Source organism: Elephas maximus, chromosome 8 (genome assembly GCF_024166365.1).
Source record: "Elephas maximus indicus isolate mEleMax1 chromosome 8, mEleMax1 primary haplotype, whole genome shotgun sequence".
NCBI lineage: Eukaryota > Metazoa > Chordata > Mammalia > Proboscidea > Elephantidae > Elephas > Elephas maximus.
In genome coordinates this window covers 21,811,433-21,830,173 of record NC_064826.1, presented here as the reverse complement: position 1 = coordinate 21,830,173, position 18,741 = coordinate 21,811,433, and the positions used below count along the sequence as shown (strand labels likewise).

At 49.7% G+C, this 18,741-nt stretch overlaps 2 protein-coding genes across 2 annotated transcripts in view; one reads left to right on the top strand and one right to left on the bottom strand.

The window, feature by feature from the left end:
• SND1 (staphylococcal nuclease and tudor domain containing 1) overlaps positions 1 to 18,741 on the top strand; it is a 496,139-nt gene that overhangs the window by 423,651 nt on the left and 53,747 nt on the right. The gene's annotated exons all lie outside the window — the stretch shown is intronic.
• On the bottom strand, positions 5,672 to 7,999 carry LRRC4 (leucine rich repeat containing 4). Its single transcript, XM_049894746.1, has 2 exons — positions 7,913 to 7,999; positions 5,672 to 7,736 (listed from the first exon to the last, which is right to left on the bottom strand). The coding sequence occupies exon 2, from the start codon at positions 7,634 to 7,636 to the stop codon at positions 5,678 to 5,680; it is 1,959 nt and encodes a 652-aa protein (XP_049750703.1). The 5' UTR covers positions 7,637 to 7,736; positions 7,913 to 7,999; the 3' UTR covers positions 5,672 to 5,677.

Below are 18,741 nucleotides of genomic sequence, written 5' to 3'. Positions count from 1 at the left end.
ATCTCCCTGGCTTCCCTCCTCAAGTGCATTGCAGACCGTTAGCCATATAGCTCCATTCTTCTTGCACTTCCTCAAATTATGGTGCTTTTTTCTGCCCTTTTCTCCAGGTTGTCTTAATACTGCTTGGAAGCTCCCAGCAATCCTCTCTGTGCTACCATCTCCCTCTAGGCGCCCCCTGCCAATTCCTGCCCCTGATAAGGCTTCACAGTCGGGGAGGATTTCATCACTGACTTCCAGATAATGTTGCTTAATTGCAGTAGATGCAGGGCTAGGTGGAGAGGCCTCTAAGAAAGACTGCCTTCTTGGTAAAGGACCAAGGCTTCCCAGGTAGCTATGTCTTGTCCCAGCCCTTGGCCTGTGCCACAGCAGCTGCAGCAGCACACTGAATTTCTTCTGGCTCACCCCAAGGATAGGTGTCTATTGCTAGACAAAGATAGTACCTTGGGCCAATTGTAGAGCTGATCTAGGGATCAGAGCATTAAGATAGGGTTTTCCTGTGAAAGAAAGTACAACCCTTTATTACAGTGCTTGGACTTACAGATGGTGCTGCCCCTGACTTCTGGATAAACCATCTTCCTTCTCCAGAATAGCTCAATAGGCATGTTCTTTTTGACACAGACAATGAGGTTCAACGATAGAAGTGGTGACTGGGGGTGTACCCTTGTGTATATAGTCAAGTAATGAGAGCTATGACCTATATAGCACTCACTGTATGCCAGGCATTGTTCTAGGCATGAAGATATATATATATATAGAAACTTTCAATTCTCCCAACAATCTATGAAGTAGTGAGGCAGATGCTAATTTTATCTCCATTTTACAGATGAAGAAACTGAGGCACTGAGAGGTTAAGTATTTGCCCAAAGTTAACACAGCTAATAAGCGATAGAGCTGGGGTTCCATGCAGGAGACTGGCTCCAGAGTCTATACTTGTGAGCACTAGGCTACATTGCTCTGCGGATATCTGTGTTTCACTGATCTACTTCCTGAAGGCTTTATCCCTTCTTCAAGAAGTAATTTACTTCATTTTCATTTAAAGCAAAGATGAAAATAACCTCAATCCACTGCTCAAATCATTCTTTCCCCCTGCAAGGGGACAGGGTGCTTTCTGAATGGATGGAGACCGAGAGAGGCACTTTGAGCCAAAAGCTCCCTTCCAGTTTAGCTGAGGCAGGATTAGAAATGGCGTGAAAGGTGCCAGCGTTAGCCAATGGCATGGAGTGCTGAGTGCCAGCAGAGGAGATAAAATCAGACATATGTTTGGATATAAATGTTCTCTCTCTCTCTCTCTTTTCTCTAATTTTAAGCCCCTGCTGCTTTGTTGCAGTAAAGTGTTAGCCTTCATTATGGGCTCTGGACCCCTGAGGTAGAAGCCTGGGGCGAGAGGTCCGCTTAGCACTCTCCTAGTCTCTACCCATCACCACTGAAGGAAGCCAGGGTCTCAACTAGTGGCGATGGCCTCTGGCCCTCTTCTCCACCACCAACAGAAATTGTCTTGCAGAGACTCAGCTGTGTTGTCCCACACAGCATATCCCAAGCAATTGGCCCCAATATATGCTAAACAGCCAAGAAAAAGCTAATGTCTCAAGACCTTAGAAACTAGCCTGTCTGCCTTTGCCTTCATGACAGTAGGATGCAGCATTACACTGAAGGGCCTGGTGCAGAGTATGGGAGTGGCAGCCACAGCATGGCATTGAAAGAGCTGGGGTACACGGTGGAGCCAAATCAGCAGAAACCACCCCACTATGGAGAACTTGCTCCAGTAGGTACTTTAAGACCACAGTCAATCCTCTTCTCTGCAAAGCTTCCAAGGTTGCAGGAAGGCCAGGCCACTTTTGCTATGGGAACGCCCTGCCTGATCTCCTTCCCCTTCCCCCTTCGTTTGTCTGCCATTGGGCCTAAAAACCAGGAAGCTATTGTGTGCAGCCTGAGAATCTAACCCCTCAATGAGCACAAGTGGCCCCTAACCAATGCAGGGCCCCTGTGGTCAAGCTCCGGTCAGGCCCTGAAGGGCAGTCTAGCTGGTTCTGAAGGAGATTGAACAGCCCCAAGAGGAAGCAGATAGAACACAAAAGGTATCTGTAGGAAGGTCCTATTTTAACTGCATATTGGCAAGGAAAGAAATATGTTCTGGAGAGCCAGTAAGGGCCTGAGTGAGAACATACGTTTGACTTGGGAGTTAAGAGGCCTAATCTGGCTCCCACCTCTTCTACTAACTGGCCGTATGACCTTGGATATGTCTTTCCGTTTCTCTGGGGCTCAGTTTCCTTGACCATAAAATGCGAAGGGATTAGACTAAATTATTTTTCACAGCCTTTAAAAAACTCTAGAAGGGAAATTCTCTAACTCCATATAATCAGCAGCAAAGTCTTTCTCTTTGACGTGTTGCTGTAACTACCCCCCTGAAGAGCTACAGCCCAAATTCCCTTCCCAGGTAACAAACTACAGCTTGGCCAGGCCCTAGTAATGAGTCGCCCACAGCATTAAAGGCTGCACTTAGGTGTCCATGGGACTCCTCCCTGAAAAGCTGTCCCAAGTGCTTTTACAGGGGAGGACAGGCCCAATATTATAGCAAAGCAGACCTGCTTCAAAAGCTGAAACAGTGCCCCAGGTCAGAGGGTCGGCCCCACGGGGAAAGAAATTACCCTGCGGCTCTGAGGATTCTTATACCTAGGAGCCATATTCTCAGGTTTCCAGCTCCTTTGAGGGTCCTTCTGGAGAGCAGTTCTGCCTCCATCCCAAGACCTGAATAAGCGCAGCCCCCAGGACAAATGGGTGGGAACCAGCCCTGTTCTGGTACTCTCCCTCTTTCTGTTTTAGGCCTTTTACCTCTCTCCTCAGACCTTGTTCACTGCAGACGCAAATCATTCCAGAGCTGCCACGTAGTGCCCTGGTCGCCCGGATGGCTATCAAAAAAGGAGGGGTATTAGGAAATTGGCTCCCCATCTCATTTCTGAAGCAGCAGCTTCCTGACTCCCACAGTCGCCTCTGAATGCGGGTCCAGAAAGTTGTTCTAAAGAGCTTGAGTTAGTCTTGCGGCAGTAGGAAAATGGACAATTTCTAGGTTTTTCAGCTGGTCCCAGACAAGTCCCACCTTTTACTCTGCTGCTGTTTTCTTTCTTTTTATTGGGGAGAGGGCAGGAATGGAGCACAGAGAGGACTAGGACTGGGAGCCTGGAAACCTGAGCAGCATTTTATAAGTGTGTGCCCACGTATCTCAGACTGCCCATTTTTACTGGGTTTACCCAGAAACTATACATATACCCCCTGAGGATCAAGACTTGGCCCTTTCTTAGCCATTCTTTAACTGCTGCAGAGTGCTGCCTGCCTCTCTCCATCTTCAGTGCCAGCTCACACCCACTCAGTCCTGAGTCCCTGCATTAGTGTAAATACGAGCACTGAAGCAACCCAGGGTCTCGGTGCCTGCAGCCTCCCTGGACGTCAGTACGCAGTGTCAGGAGACAGACACCCACCACCACCAAGACAAGGTTCACTGTTTAGCACTCAGATAACCAAAGCAACACTTCCTATGGGAAATTTCAGCCAAACAAGGTTATTGCAGACCTCTCAAATCCAGGTCCCCCAGGGTCCTTCAGTAGAGCTGGTGCTGCCTGGCCAGCAGCTTCTGCTGAGGTGGCATTTAACTTCTGGCCAGTCCCCAGGAGCTGAGGCTGACCCATTTCCCCTGCTCTTCCAGGGCAGAGGGAATGTGGTTATACCCCCCACCCCTCAGCAAAGGCAGGGACTAACACACTCAGCTCATGGAAGGTACGCTAGAGTGGGGTGGTTTTATTTAAGCTAAGGAAAGGGTGTTGACAGCTTTAGCATTTTCCCTTACTTAAAAAAAAAATTAACATTTTTTCTCTCACACCTTCTCTCTCCCCTCCCCTTCCTCTCTCTTTCTCCCTGCCCCCCTGCACCCCTTTAAATAGAAATGACTTGATTGTTCATGAGAACCTATAGATTCAGGGTCTTATTCAATTTAACCCTTTGGGGACACTGAATTACAAATCGAACAATATTTATTAAAATACAAAAATACACTTTTCTCACATTACAATCAGTGTTCTTTTGTTGGCATTCCCCCCCACCCATCCCACCCCCTTTCAAAACTGAATGCTTTATTTCGTTTTAAAGCTAAAATAAATGAAAGAAGTTACATCATTAAATGGACCAGAACAACAGAGAGCTCTGCCTTCCCCAGCCCCGTCCGCCCCGTCTGTGCCCCCTCCTACCGAGGCAGGCCTGGGAGAGGGAAGCCTTCCCCTTACTGTGCCCCTTCAACAGGACACCAACGCAGGACTCGCTTGTGAGCACGTGTGACACTTTGAACTGTGGATTTCACGTCTTTTTTGTGGACCATCCTAGTTGGGAAAGGCTTCATTACTTTGAACGAGCCTGTGCCCTTTCCGTCTCTCTTTTTTTGTCTGTACTTGTGGTGTGCCCCCTCCCTGTCCCCACAACCAGTTGACATCAGCAGGAATAATCCCTAATGAATCAGCATTTAGAATAGTCACCAAATCGCAGGTATGAGAAAAGCTTCCACTCCCCCAAGCTCCCCACACCCAGCCTCTCTTCCCTCGCCACCCTAAAACAAATAAGACCTGTTTAAAAAATCGTAAAATGCAATCATTGTCTAGAATCATTTGTCAGATACCCAGAACAACAGGTGGACATGGCCCCGTGCTAACTGATGGCCTCCTGTGAATACGTCCTTGGCTCCTACCCTCCCTTCCCACCCTCTCCCTGCTGCCGCACCCCCCTCAGGGGCCACTGCCTCTTGGGAAACCCTGACTACACACGTGACTTGCACAGAGGGGGTTAAGCCAAGCTGCAGGATCTGGTGCAGTGTGAAAGCATCTGACGGAGCTAAGCCAGCTCCTTCCCTCCCTTCTCCTTCCTGAAGCGCCGTCAGGCAAGGCACACGCATGTCCCAGTGCCCAGTGCGCAAGCCGGAGACCTGGGCACGTAGACCTACAGACTCAACCCCTTTAAGGATTCATTGGAACTGTAGTGGTTTTCCTGTCTAAAGTAAGCTGACAGGTCTGACTTCCCCATGGTCTCTGAAGAAAAAAAGAATTATTGCCTCTCAACATTTTGGCACAATACAAATTCTTGGTGCTTTTTTTGTATATATATATATATATATATTTTTTTTTTTTTTTTTTAAAGAAGATAAACCTGCAAAGACGGCTCTCAGCTTAAGGAAGATGTCTGTAGAAACGGGTATTTCCTATATCCTATGAAGCATCTTCTAAAAAATGACAGATTCTGTCTATCCCTCCTACCTCCTCAGCAGCCTACACTCTCCCTCTTCAGGGACATATGTTGTTGTTTGAGTTGATTTTGTCTTAGCAGTTTCAACCTTATACCAGAAATCCCTCCTGGCAGCATAGCAAGTTGACCTGTGGTTTCTATCCCGCAATGTTCCCAAGATCCCCTTCTCCCTCCCCCTTTAAATAGAACTTACAAGTTAGAAAATAGTTTTGTTTTAATTTTTTGTTCTTAAATTTTAATATAATCTGTTTCTTTTACCAGCCCATAGATTTAATATATAAGCATATACAAGAAAAAGTCTCTCCCCACTCTGTACAAAAGTTGCTGTCTTTTTTTTGTGTGTGTGTGTGTGTGTGTGCGCATTCTGTTGCATTTTGTAAGTTTTGGGGGGAAGGGGGGGTCATATTTGAGTTTCCTGTACCTTGTCCTTGGTGTGGGTCTGAATTATATAAGGTTCAGAGATAGTGGTGACTGTGGGGTGCAGAGAGTTCCCCAGGCTGTTTTCTGTCCAGTGGGCCCCATGTGCTGGTTTGTAGGTGTTGTAGTTAATATGGTCATGAATTGTGGGCAGCACCACTGCCCCCTCACCTGATACACCGGATGGAGCCGCTGTTGCTGCCGCGGATGCTGCCGCCGGGATATCTTCATCCACCTGGATAATCTCAACTGTCCGGGCGGCTGTGACTGTACTCCGCTGCTGGTGCCGCTTACGAAGTTTATAGAAGACAATCAACATGGCGGCAGCTAGCAGAGTCACTGCCACAAAGCAGCCAATGATGATCTTGGTGGTCTTCATGACCTCATCCAGGCTGGTCTGCATCTTGTCATTGGTGTCTGCCGTGGGTACCACCACCTGCTTGGGTACACGGGTGGTCTGAATGAGCACCGTGGTAGAGGTGGTATATGCCGGCTGGTAACCAGTGGACGTGGTAGGAACAGGCTTATACTTGCGTGTAGTGTCCTCAGGTGAGATCTCAGTGGTCTCCACTGTGACTGTGGTAAAGAAGCTATAGTTGGAGGTGTTGAGCTCGGCCGTGCTCACATTGAGGTAAGCCGAGGCATTGGAGTTGCCTGCCACGTTGGTCACCATGCATGTGTATACCCCAGTGTCTGAGAGCAGCACATGGGAAAAGTTCAAGGTGCCATCGTTGAGGACAGAGATCCGTGGGTGGCGGGAGGCATGGCTGAGCACTGTCCCATTGGGCAGCAACCACTTCACAGAGGACATAGGGGGAGTCCGACACTTAAGTTCTGCCATCCGACCCTCAGAGATATTGAGGTCCCGAGGGGCATCCATAATGAAGGGGGCAGAGCACTGGAAGGAGGCCTGGTCTACCTCCACCAGGTAGCGGCCTCGCATGTGCATGGGAGCATGACAGCGGCCACAGCAGGTGGAGTTGGTGGGTATGTACTCCCGAAGCCACCAGGCTAGCCAAAGAATGTCACAATCACAGTTCCAAGGATTATGGTGTAGGTGCAACTCCACCAGGTACCTCAATGGGGTGAAGAGGTCATGGGGCAAAGAAGACAGGTTATTGTGGGCCAAGTTGAGTTCCACAAGCGAGGCCAGCCCATCAAAAGCATTCCGCTCAATCAAGCTGACCTGTGAGTTCATGACCCAGAGCTTCTTGAGGGAGCTTAGGCCATGGAAGGAGCCAGGCCTGATTTCAGGGAAGTGGTTCCCTGACATCTCCAGCTCCTCCAGCCCCACCAGGGGGGTGAGATTGGGCATATCTTTAATGTTGCACATGCCCAAGTTCAGGTACTTGAGGTTGAACAGTCCCTCAAAAGCTCCCTCAGAGATATATTCCAGTTTCTTTAGCTCCCCCAAGTCCAGGCGCATGAGGGAGGGCACCCGGTTGAAGGCGTAAGAGGGGATGCTCTCGATGGGGTTGTTGCGAAGCCAGAGTTCTCGCAGCTTGGACAGGTACTCAAAGGCCCCGCTGGGGATGACTGTCAGCCAGTTGTCAAACAGCTCCAGGGTGTTGAGGCTGGCCAGGCCGTTGAAGGCCCCCACCTCAATCTGCCGGATGGAGTTCCTACCCAGCTGCAGGACCTCCAGATGGTGGAGGTGTCGAAAGGTGTCAGCCTGGATCATCTGAATATTGTTTTCCATGAGGTTGAGGTACCGGGTGTTGGAGGGAATGCCCTGAGGGACCTCAGAGAGGCCCCGGCGGGTGCACACCACCTTGCTGAACTGGTTACTGCAAGAGCAGACGGAGGGGCAGTTCTGGGGCCCGGCCGAGGCGGCAGCAGTAATGGCTGCACACAGAATCCACACTTGCGCCGTGAGGTAGACGACGGGGAGCAGGACGGCATTCCAGGTGTGGTGCACAGTTACCTGCCACAAGAGCTTCATGGTGTGGCACGTTCATAATTCACCAGCGCCTGGGATTTTGGCTCGGAAAGGAGAACCAGCCCTACCCCGGCTTAAGTGAGCTAGGAGCTCCTCTTTCCATCTGGAGAAAGAGGTGGGGAGGGGGCGATTAGAGACGGAGCAGATCGGCCAACAAACACCACGCCAAACTGAAGAGCGGCTCCTCACCGGCCAGCCCCCACCCTGCAGCCAGCCCTCCAAAAGCTCGGACTTTGCTCCCAGATTGCAACCCTCCCCACCCAATTCGCTGTCACCTACCTTGGAAGGAAGGAATTGGCGTGGTGTCTTTAAGCTTTCTCCACGGGAGCTGGGCACATCGTTCCCATTCTCACTTCTTAGTTTTAATTAACAAAAGGGGGGAAGTGGTGGGGGCTGGGAGGGCAGAGGGGAGGGGAGGGGAAAGGAGAAGGGAGGGGTGGGGGAGACAAAATGGCTTCTAGTCAATCCGGAGCCAGATCGGGCGAAGCCGCGGAGTTGAGGCGCACCCGGGAGAGCCGAGGCCCGGTGGGCTATGCAGGTGCATGCCCCCCCCTCCGCCCGGGGAGCGGCGCCACCAGCGCTTCCCTGCTTTGTCCTTGGACCCTGGCACCGGCTCGCGCCAGCCTAGGGGAGAGCCGCTTCATCGCCAAAGTGTGCCTCCGGCGCCCCCAGCCCGCGGCTCCGCGCTGCCGGAGGGAGCGAGGGCCCGAGCCGCCCGGCCACCGCTGCGCTGCGCTCTCCTTTGTCGGCCGCTCGGGCTGGCACCGCGGATTGCAGTCGTCGGCGCGCGGGGCCGCGAGGGTTAAGAGGAGGTGTCCGGCTCCGCGCCTTCCCCAGACACACCCCCCCTTCCTCGCCTTTTCCTGCGCGCAAGGGTTAAAAAGGGAAACTGGCGGAGTTTCCAGTCCTGGTTCCGGGCGCGGGGAGCAGCAGTCAGTGCGGCCCCGAGGGGCACCGGCGGGAGGATGCACCTCACCGGGTCCGCGCTGGGAAGCGCGTGTCGGGGCGCGCCGATACCGCAGGCCCTTCAGGGAGTCCGGAGGCAGGCGCGGGGCCGGCGGCGGCCCCCGAGGGCGCGCAGCCACCCGCCGCCCCCCGCCGCGGCCGGGCCCCGGCGCGCCGCCCGCCTGGCCTCTGTACCGAAAGAGCGAGCTCGCGGCGTCCGAGCGCGGCGCCTTCAGAGACAGGGCTGCGCGCAGGCTGCGGCGGCGTGAGCAGCGGGGGTCGCGGCGGCGGGGAGCGCTTCGGAGCCCGGGAACATGGTCCCCGGCGGCTAGCGGCGGGGGCAGCAGCGGACCCCCTGTGCGCGGCGCCCACCGTCTCCTCCTCGCGCCGGGCTCGCGGTGGTGCAGGCGGCAGCCGCGCAGACTGCTCTCTCATCCTTTTGTCCTTCAGTCAGAACGTGAATGTACTGCTGACGCATACTGTTCTGGGAGAAGATTAGCGTGATGCAGTGCTCTTATGTATGAACGCCGCTCCCGCCGCCGCCTGCCCTCGAGGGGTTAACGCGGGGCGGCCAGCGCGCCCGCCGATCCCGCGCCTCCGCGCTGCCGGCCTCCGCGGCCGCCCCACCCCCCGCCGGCCCTCCGCCCCCTCGAGGCGCGCAGCGGGCCGGGCGCGCAGAGAGTGAGGGACGCGCAAGTCGCAGGCGTTCGCAGCTATTTTGGTCCGGTCGGAGGGAGCCGCTGGGCGGCCGCTGATAGGCTGGAGCGGCGCGGGCTGGTGCAGGCCCGGGGCCCCCGCCCTCCGCCCCGCTCCGGCTCCGCGAGCGGTGGGCTCAGGCCGGGGCCTCTAGGCGCGGAGGACCGCGGCCGGGCGGCTGCAGTTGGCCGGCCGCCTGCCGGACCGCGTCACCGCACCCTGCCGCCTGATGACGGCGCTCCTGGCCGCGCGGCATGGCTAGCCCACGCAGAGTTCGGAGCGGCATGGTGGGGACTCGGGGTAGGGGCGCAGCCCAGGACGCGACGACACAGCTACCTGTCTTCTTGGCCTCCTGTCTTCCCTCCCCCTTCCCTACAGATTTCCCCACCCCTTTTCGGCGTTAACTAGGCTTTAAATACTAGTTTTCTTAATGAGGGTTACAGGGGAGGGAATTAGTAGAAAGAAAGACCAAATGTGAGCAGCCGGGGGAATGACAGCCTGGGACCGCACAGCGGCCAGTAGGAAGGATGGAGGTGAAGTCCCTCCTGGAGTCCTCGGCCCAGCCTCTTGCTCTTTCATGGTGCTGGAGCCGCAGTCTTGCTCTCTTGCTCTCTTCGCAGCCTCGTGTCGCTCCTTTCCCCTTGCCCAGAGAATCTGGAGGGGTCTTAAGCCTGCTGCCCCGAAGCTTCACCTGCTTCCTCTCTCTTTGTGAGACTCTTTGAGAACAAGTATATAGCTATCTGGAGTAGCAATTTGCTGAGAAGGGAGTTCCTGTCCCTATTTCTGGCTAGAGGGGACCCTGGGGCATTTGACAGGGCAGTGAGGTAGAAGCGGACAAGGTCAGCCTTTTGCCACCCCCCAGAAAGTCTGCTCCTGTCCCTACTGAGCGGGGGTGGGGTGGTCTGTAGCCAAGCCCTGGGAAGTCAGTCCCTGGAATAGGGCACCAGTTTAGGAGACTTTCCTTGCTCAAAGGCTGCTTCCATCCCCCTCCACTCCACCCCCGCCCTTCAGTCTCTGGCAAGGTTGTTTGTTAAACCGCCATCACCCACACATGGGATATTGCTTAAGAACAAGGAGGTCCTGTATTTCTCAGCTCGCTGGATTCTTCCACCCATTGTCAAGTAACCTAAACCTTGCTAAATATGCCATGAAATTCTTGAAGTCCTGGAAACAATTCCATTGTAGGCAAGTTGGAGTCTCCATTTTTACCAAGACCTTTTTTATTATGCATTTGCAGCCAAATATTTATTGAACTGTTAGTCTGTGTATACCACTTATCCAATTTATAAATAGATTAAATACGTTGTCTAAAGTCACATAGTAGGTGGTAGAACCTGGCTTTGAACGCTAGCAGTGCTCAGATGTCTAGAAACTTGAGCATGGAATTGATTCCCCTGAGTTTCTCCTAGTGGAATGAGAACTCCTGTTTCATTCATCCACTTCTTCACCAGTCATGTATTGGGATGTTTATCCATTCTGTGGCTGTCCACATACTAGGAATTTAAGTATCTGTACTTATTTAATCTTCATGTAGAAGAAGTAATTATCAGTATGGTCTCCATTTTACAGATGAAGGCGCTGAAGCTTGGCTTGCTAAAGGTCATATTCTCAGAACACGACAAATCCAGCCTTTCAATCCATGTCTTCAGACCCGGAGCCCAGCTTTGCATCACTTTAACAAAAACACCTAATGCTCTACTCTGCATAGAGTAAATGGAGGCAAGGTGGGGGAAAGACTGCATGAAAGTTCAGTGAAGGGCTTAAGGGAAATAAAATCAAGGATGGGAGAGGTGGGACTGAGAAAATAGATTGATTTAACCTGTTTCTGTTATCATAACTAATCAAGAACAAGAGTGAGAAAGATGGAGGTAAGTCAAACCCTGATACTAGGCTCTAGTTCTGCCTGGGCTCTGGAGCAGCTCTTTTTGCTTTCTTAACTAAAGAAAGCATCCATAGGTCCTCAATTTCAAGCAGGCTATTACCCTCTGGTAGACCCAGGAAATGTGGACCTAGCCTGACAGGGATTTGTGGAAGAGGATTCAGAAGCTTGCTGGCGAGTGGTTCCCCTCCTTACCACACCTGCCACTGAGCTGGTAGAGTGGTCTGGTGCCAGAGAAGACACAGCCAGGGTCTGGCTGGCACACTGGAGTAGGGCTGGCCTGCGCTTCCTTGAGCCAAAGAGGGACTCTGCCTGGGCTGGTTTCCTGCTGGTGTAGGCAAACTCAGGCGCCATCTGTTCAGCTCCAGACCCAGCAAATGAAAGGTTCTGCCCCCGAACTGTGAAGGTGGGTAGAAAGGTGGACTGACTTGGGTCAAAGCAGTGCTTAAAATGATGTGGTGTCTCAGAGAATATTTGTGGCTAACACTGATGAAGCTGAAGATACCCAAGCCCTGCACAGTCCCCAGGGCTCTAGGTGGGGCTACTCTGCCCTCCATGGGCCATCTGAGCTAGGAGAGCACCCATGAAGCTACAAACTGGGTTAAAGAGGAGACTGGGGCCATGGCAGTGCACAGGCCTTGTGAACTAAAAGTGGCTCTGTAACCTAAGTACCACCTGGACGTGGTCCAGAGCTCTTCTCAGCCCCCTGGTTCTGATTACTTCCTTGCTTTGGAGTGGTGCCAGTGAGAAACAAAAAAAGAGGAAGAGAAGGAAGAAACGCTGAGTTGAGAGTGTCTTCACTTCCTATGCCCAGAGAGAGTGCTGTGATAAAGCCAGAGAGAGTAGAAAAAGTCAGCAGAGATTGGGCAAGACTGGTGTTGGCAGCTTGGTATTACAGAATGAGCCCTGCACTAAGGTGGGGAAACCTGAGTTCTGGTCCCCTTTCTGCCACTGAGTAGACGTGTGACACATCTTAGAACAGCTGTAAACATCAGTTTCTTCATCTGTAAAATTCAGAAGAGGAACTAGAAAGTTCTTTCCAGCTCTCGTAGTCCATAATTCCCAGTTCTCAGATATGTGGCGCTGTGAAGAAGGTTGATTCTTTGGAGTTACAGCCATGCCTTGGAAGTAAGCCATGAAGTTGAGGAGAGAATGCTTCCTTCAGTTTAATCTCAGAGCTCCCTAGTGCCAGAGCAGATCAGATCCGGCTGTTTTTCTAGCTACTGAAAAGACTCATACATCACAGAACGTTAAAGCTAAAAGGGACCGTGGAGATCATCTGGACTTAACCTCTCATTTTGCAGATGTCATTAATGAAGCCCAGAGAGTCAGAGTGACTTACCTAAAGCCACATAACTAATATTGGAGCCTGTCTCTTCTGAGCTCAGCCCTAGGTCAAGATGACAGTGTATGTACAACTAGCATTTAAACCTGAGGCTTGAAGATGTTTCCAAATGCCTGTCTTTTGTGGTCTTGTATGCAGGTACTGTAATCATACTTTGATAAAGATGGGTCTTCAATAGAGCCAGCCTGTCATTCTAAGTGTCTTTGGACCCCTAATAGGGAGTGGAAAAAATAGTCATCCAGGGGCTGACTAAGGATTCAGGATTGCCTGAACCAGCCAGGATAATGGGGCTCCTGGTAAAGCCCAAGCTAGACCACTCCTCATTCTGGTATCCATCCATGAAACATTATCCTGAGCAGCCACTAGATGTCTGTGGTGCCTCACAGGGCTTGCCCGGAGTAAGCAGTCTTGGGCAGTGTACTTTTTTGCCTCCAGTAGGCTTGAGGGCCCCTTCAGGTGGGTCCCTCCGTAGCAGGAGGATCACGTGTTCCCTGGAGCTCTAGATCCCATCTCAACACTCTTGGGTTGCCAAAGCCCACTCAAGCACCTTGCCCGTTTTTATATTCTTATGCTGCTCTTTGAGGTAAGAGCAGAACAGGAGCAAAGAAGAAAAACGGATTATAGAAATGGGAAGAAAGAAAAAGAAAAATTGTATGGAAATATCCTTCTCAGAGAGAAGGAGAGATACCAGTTGATGGGGAAGTTAGTAATGATGAAATAGTCACTTTCTCCTACTAAGGCAGTGAACACATTGTGTGTGTGTACGTGTGGCATTTCCATCTCTCACTCACTTTCATCCAAATGTACAAATACCCCTCCAGTGTCAGCTGGTCATGAAATTTCTGTTCCATGGCTAAAATCACCATTACAAAAGGAGGATTGTTTTTCCTGCCTGGGATCCCACAGTGAGGATGTCGCTGCGCCATTACTCCCTGTAGTCACAAAGAGAATGGATTTTCTTCCTCAGCCCCATGGGTCCAGGCAACACAGCTGTTCTAGAGTCACCCATCTTCCTGGTGCCCTCAGAATCTGCTGTGCTTTACCCACCAGGATTCTACTCTTTAAGGAAGTCAGAAGGGATTGGACAAAAAGGCACTCTCCCTGCAGGTCCTATCCAGAGCAGTTTCTAAAAACCTTGGCTAAGAAAGGAAAAAAAAAAAAAAGAAAGGATGAGATGCTTAAGAAGAGTAGCAAAGAGCTATAGAGTGAAAGGGCCTTTCCCACTCCTCTGAGGCTAGTTTCCCAGGCCTTGCAGTTTCATTGTGAGCTGCCAGGCCTGAGTGAAAAAAGAAACCTCCCAACTGTCCCATTGCCTCCTCTTTTGGAATAGTTTGGTGCCCAGTCTAGCCACAATCTCCTCATACAGGAGGCTGGAGAGGCCTGGTCAGGAGCCTTGAAAGGTTCACCCCTGCAGCAGCGCTGGCCCATCACAGGCCTGTGGGCTTATCCTTCTCAAGTTACCTGCATATAAGGGCAATAATAATGACGTTAATAGCAACACATATTGGGGTGTCGATAGGTGCTTGGCACAGCGTTAAGCAAATTACATGTATTTAATCTGCACAACAGCTCTGTGAAGTGAGTTCCACTAGGTCCTCCATTTCGCAGATGGATTTAAGAAGCTCTCCCAGGGTCACAGAACTAGTGAATGACTGTATTCGTGTCCTCAGTCTGCTGTAACAAATTACCACATAGCTGGTGGCTTAAAACAACAGAAGCTTAGTCCCTCGAAGTTCTGGGGCTAAAAACCCAAAATGTAGCAGAGCCATGCTCCCTCCAGGAGCTCCAGGGGGAAGTCCAGGTGACTATCAGCATTCCTTGACTTGTGACCACATCACTCCAATCTCTGCCTCTCTGGCCAGTTGCCTCCTTCTGTTCTGTCCAACTCTCTTTCTGTGTGTCTGTTACAATGACACTTGTCATTGAATTTAGGCCCGACCCGGGTGCCCCAGGACGATCTGCTCATCTCAACGTTCTTAATCACATCTGCAAAGACACACAGGTTCCAAGGATTAGAAGGTGGACATATCTTTTGGGGGACCACCATTCATCCCACTACAGTGACAAATTTCAATCTGGAATCCGTCCAGAGTACAAACCCTAAGCCACTGATGCCTGTAATGTGCCATCTAAGAGGAAAGGAAAGGACATCTGACAACCATTAGGTGACCGTGGCACATGCCTGTGCTTGTGAGGGTAGAGTGTGAGCTGTTCTGCTGTTGGGTCTTTCCAGTGGGAAGGGAGAGGAACAACAGTCAGTTCAAAAAGAACCAGAGCATGCGCCGAGAGGAGCAAGCCAACAGGACAAATGGGAAATCTGCCTCTTATTTTCTTTTTCTTGACTCCATTTCTAAATAGTGTTCTTATTCTTTCTTTGCAGGACATCTAGATTTTATCCCAAAGATACTGAAGCGTTAAACATTTGCCAGTCATACTAAAAGTACCTCTTGGCGTTGCTACAAAATTTGGCTCATCCATAACCAAGTAACAGAAATGTTCAGCTTCTTGTTCATTGGAGATTAAGGATCACTTCAAGATCACAGGCAGGAGTACAGATGCGAAACTGAGAGTTGCGGATAGGGTTTTCAAGCACCTCAAATGTAAATCTGATCTTTATTCAGGGGTCTGTGCCTGTAATTAACTTTTTTTATGCATCCACACATACATTCTCTCACTATGTGTGTATACATTCATTCATGTTTTGGTTAAAAAAAACCCAAACATTTTTCTCCAACCTGAGTTCTACAAAATGTGTTCTCTAAGAGCCTCTTAAATCTTCTCTCATTAGTGTATGCTATTGGACAGTATAGCATAGTGCTTACGAAAGCATCTCTGGAGTCACACAAGCCTAGGTTCAAGTCCTAGTTCAGCCTCTTACGTACTGTGTATGTAATTTATCTTCTTCTTTAAGTCTCGGATTCTTCATGGATAAAGCAGGGTTAATAACTGTACTTATTTTGTGACATTATTGTTGGGCTAGAAGCAAGGAGGGGAAATCACAGTCAATCCTAGCAAGTAGTTTTAGCTATTATCTTCTGATACGGAAACTAGAAAGAAAGTGTTTTGTCCAGAGTTAGTTATTGAGAGAATCTGCTTTTTGTTTGTTTTCTGGACTCATCTCCCATCAGTACTGGACCTAAATTAGAACCTGTAATTCTTCATTCAGGGTAATAAGGTATCTGTCATTGTTGTGTGTTTTTAACAGTTAATTTTTGATTTTAATTTTGAGATGATCTTAGGTTTACAGAAGAGTTGCAAAAATAGTGGAATTCCTGTATACCCTTTACCCAGCTTTCCCTTGTGTTAACATCTTATATAACCACAGAACATTGATGGAAATTACCCTATTCAGGGCGTAGGTTTTTAGTCTTGCTCCCTACAATCTATTCTCCACAGGAACAAGATTGATCTTTGGGGCATTTCTCTCAGATTACGTTATTTGTTTAAAATGCTCCGATGTCATCACTTCATGATTCAAATAACAACCAAACTACCACATGGCCTGTGGGCCCTAAATCATCACACCCCGCCTACATCTTTGAGCTCATATTTCTAGTCTTCCTCTTCATTTCTTACCCATCAGGTGCACTGGTCTTGTTTCTTCTCCTGGAATATCTAAGCTGGTTCTTCCCATAAGGGCCTTTGTTCTCTCCTCTGCCTGTAATGTTCTTCCCCCGCATCTTCAAGTGGCTGGCTCCTTCTTCAGCAGGTCACCTCAGAAAGGCATTCAATGACTAAACCAAAAAAAAAAAAAAAAAAAAACCATTGCCATTGACCATATAGGACAGAGTAGAACTGCCCTATAGGGTTTCCAAGGCTGTAAATCTCTATGGAAGGAGACCACCACATCTTTCTCCCACAGAATGGCTGGTGGGTTCAAGCCGCCAGCCTTTTGGTTAGCAGCTGAGCACTTAAACACTGTGCCACCAGTTTTTTTTTTTTTTTTTTTGGTTCCATGACTACCCTTTTCTTTTTTGGCGGGGGGGGATCAGGGTTCTATGACTAAAAAAAAAAAAAAATGACTACCCAGTCTAAAATAGCCTCACCAATCACGATCACATCTCCTAGCTTTATTTTCTCTATAGCAATCACCATTCTCTGAAATTTTCTTGTTTCATTTATCTGTTTACTCGTGTACTGCCTGCACACTCCCATGACAGCAGAGGTCTTTCTTGTTTGGTTTCTAATGCCTAGGTCGTGGTAGTCTAGTATCTGTTGTATGAATTATTTCAGAGAAAAGCAGGTGGTTCTTAAATGGCCCAGGTGCTTAAGAGTACAGATCTCTAGTGTGTATCGGTAGCCCTAGCCCTGCTCTACAGGTCTTTGAAAAGGTAGGTGAAAAATTACAGCTGCTTCTTATTCCTTTTTTTTAATACTAGGAAAAGTTTTAGTAATCCTAACTTTTCTCCTGTCCTCAATTTTTAGACTTTCCAGCCACTTGCAGACAGATGTACGAAGGTGAGTTTTGTGCAGGTATTGTAGGGACTCAGGTTCTTAGCAGCTGTGAATATGTGAGGAGTAAGCAGAAGAGTGAGTAGGGGCCCAGCAGCGTACATCTCTGGCTCATGTGCACGTATGTCTGTCATTTTCAAATTTGCTGAAGTGCATTTTCTCCAAAGGGCGTGGGGGCTGTTGAGCCTGAAATAGGGAATACCAGGACAGTAAGATCAAATGCTTTGAAAGTGACTGTGCCAACGCTTTTTGCTAATTAAAGAATGTTAGGACAATCGCCACTAGCAGCAGTAAAGGGCGCCCCATTACCTCCCTTTATGGAGAAAAAAAAGAGAGCTGGGTAAAAATTTAAAGGCAGCTATAAATATCCCACTGAGTGTCTGAGCTATAGCACAGTGGGCGGGCCAGTGGGCGGGCTGGGCAGTGAGAGGAGCTCTGGGCTTCTGTCCCCCTCTGTCCAGGGGCTTCATCTCTGTTAGCTGTCAGCCCTTAAATTTTGCATGTCTAAAGAACAAACAATTCCATTACCAAACTGTTAATTTAAAACACTCGGTGAGAGGAAGCAAACAGTTGTGTGGTAAGTCTTGGTTGGGAGCCCAGACCACCTGAGTCCTTCTCCAGCTTGTCCTTGACTTTCCTTCCCTTTGATCTTGACGAAAGATGTTTCTCCATGCCGGGCTCCATTTCTCTCAGCGACGGGGACGGCACAGAACTTTTTAAAAAGTCATATGGCGTAGGGCCCCTAAGTCTGGAAATGGTCTAAGGACCCTTACTGAGCAACTCAGTGGTCCAGAGAAAAACAGTTTAGAAAGTCTGAACAAGATGGGGGCATACCTTTTCTACCTACCCTAAAGAGAATATCTGACAAAATTTAAGAAGTAGACGCAACTTGGAACTTCTTGCATGTTTTTAATTGGTTCATTTTGGCTTCCAACCCGTTGTGACCCTGTCTGCAGTTTCTTCTTGCATCTCTCTTCCATGACCTCCAAGCCATTCTGCTCCCCTTGGTTTATAGAGTGGTGCCATGTTGGCACTGCCTTCTCACTTCTCTCCAGCCTTCTCTATCTGTTCAGTTTCTTTGTGGATCAGCATTTGTGGCCCTCAGGCTGCCTCACAGTTTGTTCATTGTTTCCAGTTGGATGCTGCCAGCCTTTAGCTATGGGTAGGGTTTCCCCAGCTCCAGTTGGTATGACCTTAGTTCATCATTCAGTACTGGCCTAGTTATTTGGACTCCTCAGAGTGTTCATTTGTCTTATCTAGTTTTAGTAAGTTTCAGGGGGAGAATTAGAGGACCCAGGATGGAAACGTGGGCTTGAATTTTTTCTCTCAATTGTTGGTGGAACCATCCTTACCCAACACCATCCTTGTGCAAAAGGACAAACTCATTACAAGGGACAGATTAACCAGTAAGCAGGGTACACAGGGCTGATTTGTGCTTACTTACCAATCTGTAGTGAATGATTTCACATGGGTTTCACCACATCTTTGAACATGAAATCGTTCACTATAGATTAGTAAGTACACACAAATCAGCCCGTGCATACCTTACTCACTGGGAAATCCAGCCCTGCTCATAACCTTCAGCAGTAGAGGGAACACAGCACTGGAAATGCCAGGAGAAGACTAGCCCAAGGCTCACACCACTGGCTTCTCCATGAGTCACCAGTGACTGATGGGAGAGGTGGGTGGCTGACACCCAGGTTCCTGAATGCTTCAAAATGGCATAAGCCTCTTGAGAAGTTAGACCAACCCAGCCTCCAGCCTGCTCTGGGTCCGTGGCTTTAGATGCAA

What these genes read in the sequence shown, in the direction of transcription:
- LRRC4 (XM_049894746.1), bottom strand. Translation starts at nt 7,636, where the DNA reads ATGAAGCTCTTGTGGCAGGTAACTGTGCACCACACCTGGAATGCCGTC.